Below are 1,676 nucleotides of genomic sequence, written 5' to 3' on the forward strand. Positions count from 1 at the left end.
CATATTTGATAAAGACCCGAGGTTCACATCGAGGTTTTGGAAGAAGTTACATGAAGCCTTAGGTACCAAGTTGAATTTTAGCACAACTTTCCACCTGTAAACGGATAGCCAATCAGAAAGTGTGATTCAGGTACTTGAGGATATGCTTAGCAGTTGCATTATTGATTTTGGAGGGAGCTAGTATAGGTACCTCCCATTGATAAAATTTGCATGCAATAATAGTTACCAATCAAGCATAAAGATGGCGCCATATGAGGCTTTGTATGAAAGAAAATGTAGAATGTCTTTATGTTGGACTGAGCTTAGTGAAGATAAGTTAATAGGACCAGACTTGGTAAGACAAACTGAGGAGAAAGTAAAGATAATCAAGAATAGTTTGAAAGCCGCCTCAAATAGGCAGAAGTCTTATGCAGCTTTGAAGAGAAAAGATATTGAGTACGAGGTTAGCGATAAAGTCTTCTTACAGGTGTCACCATGGAAAAAGGTTCTTAGATTTGGGAAGAAGGGTAAATTGAGCCCCAGGTTTATCGGCCCATACGAGATCATGGAATGTGTAGGTTCAGTAGCCTATAGGCTAGCATTACCACCACAGCTGGACAAGATTCACAATGTATTTCATGTCTCGATGTTAAGGAGATACAGATCAAATCTCTCACATATCTTATCGATAGAGATCATTGATGTACAACCTGATTTGACATATGAAGAGGAACCAGTAAAGATCTTAGCACGAGAAATCAAGGAGCTAAGGAATAAAAGAATTCCATTGGTGAAAGTGTTGTGGAGAAATCACAAAGTAGAGCAAGTGACATGGGAGAGCGAAGAGATTATGAGATAACAACATCCACAGTTATTTAAACCAGGTAAATTTCGAGGACGAAATTTATATTATGAGAGGAAGAATTATAACACCCTCACTTTAGGTAGTTTCACACATTCTACTGTTCCAATGACTAACGTCTGTTCGAACGGCTGGAATGTCTGGAACCACCCTTAAACTAAAGTAAGGAGTCATAATTTTATTTAATAAAGATCAAGTAAGGTTGAAGGAAAATAAAAGAAATGGATTAGAAATCAGTTAAATGTACACAAGTCCCAGTGATGAGTAACTCCCCTGGGAAAGGGCTAAAGATCTGTGTTTTGGGTCTGTTCACTAGTTCAATTCATGTAGGACCTTGTAAAACTATTAATTAAGACTTAATTAATATATAATTATGAATTAATAAGTCAATGAAATGAAAAGAAGTAAAATTATTTACATAAATAGCAAACTAAGTGGGTGTGCACATGCTTCCTATCATACCTAGGAAGTTGGCCACTAAGAGTTAAAGAACTAAAGTGAATTAATTAATAAGTTAAGGGGAAAATAAAAGGTTGGAGGACTCCCTTGAATAGATTATAAAGTTTTGGGAAAAATTTAAAAATTGGAGAAAATACCCTATGGACCAATGGACAAAGATGAAAGACCAATGGGTAAAAGCAAATAAAATCTACCTTATCTTCTTCTAATGGGCAGCCGGCCACCATCTTCTTCCCATTCTTCTTCTCTTATTCTTTCTTATAATAGCCCATTTCTCTCAAATTTGAAAAGAAAACCTCAAATTCAAACCCTAGATCAAACCATTTTTGGAAGGTATAAGCAAGGAAATAAGAAGAGTTAACAAATAAAGCTTGAA

The 1,676-nt window shown here is 35.9% G+C and overlaps 1 protein-coding gene across 1 annotated transcript; it reads left to right on the top strand.

Annotated features, from left to right (window-relative positions):
• Positions 1 to 241: 241 nt before the first annotated feature.
• On the top strand, positions 242 to 838 carry LOC110641667 (uncharacterized). Its single transcript, XM_021793486.2, has one exon. The coding sequence runs from the start codon at positions 242 to 244 to the stop codon at positions 836 to 838; it is 597 nt and encodes a 198-aa protein (XP_021649178.2).
• The last annotated feature ends 838 nt before the right edge of the window (positions 839 to 1,676 follow it).

The sequence above is a fragment of the Hevea brasiliensis genome, chromosome 7 (genome assembly GCF_030052815.1).
Source record: "Hevea brasiliensis isolate MT/VB/25A 57/8 chromosome 7, ASM3005281v1, whole genome shotgun sequence".
NCBI classification, from domain to species: Eukaryota; Viridiplantae; Streptophyta; class Magnoliopsida; order Malpighiales; family Euphorbiaceae; genus Hevea; species Hevea brasiliensis.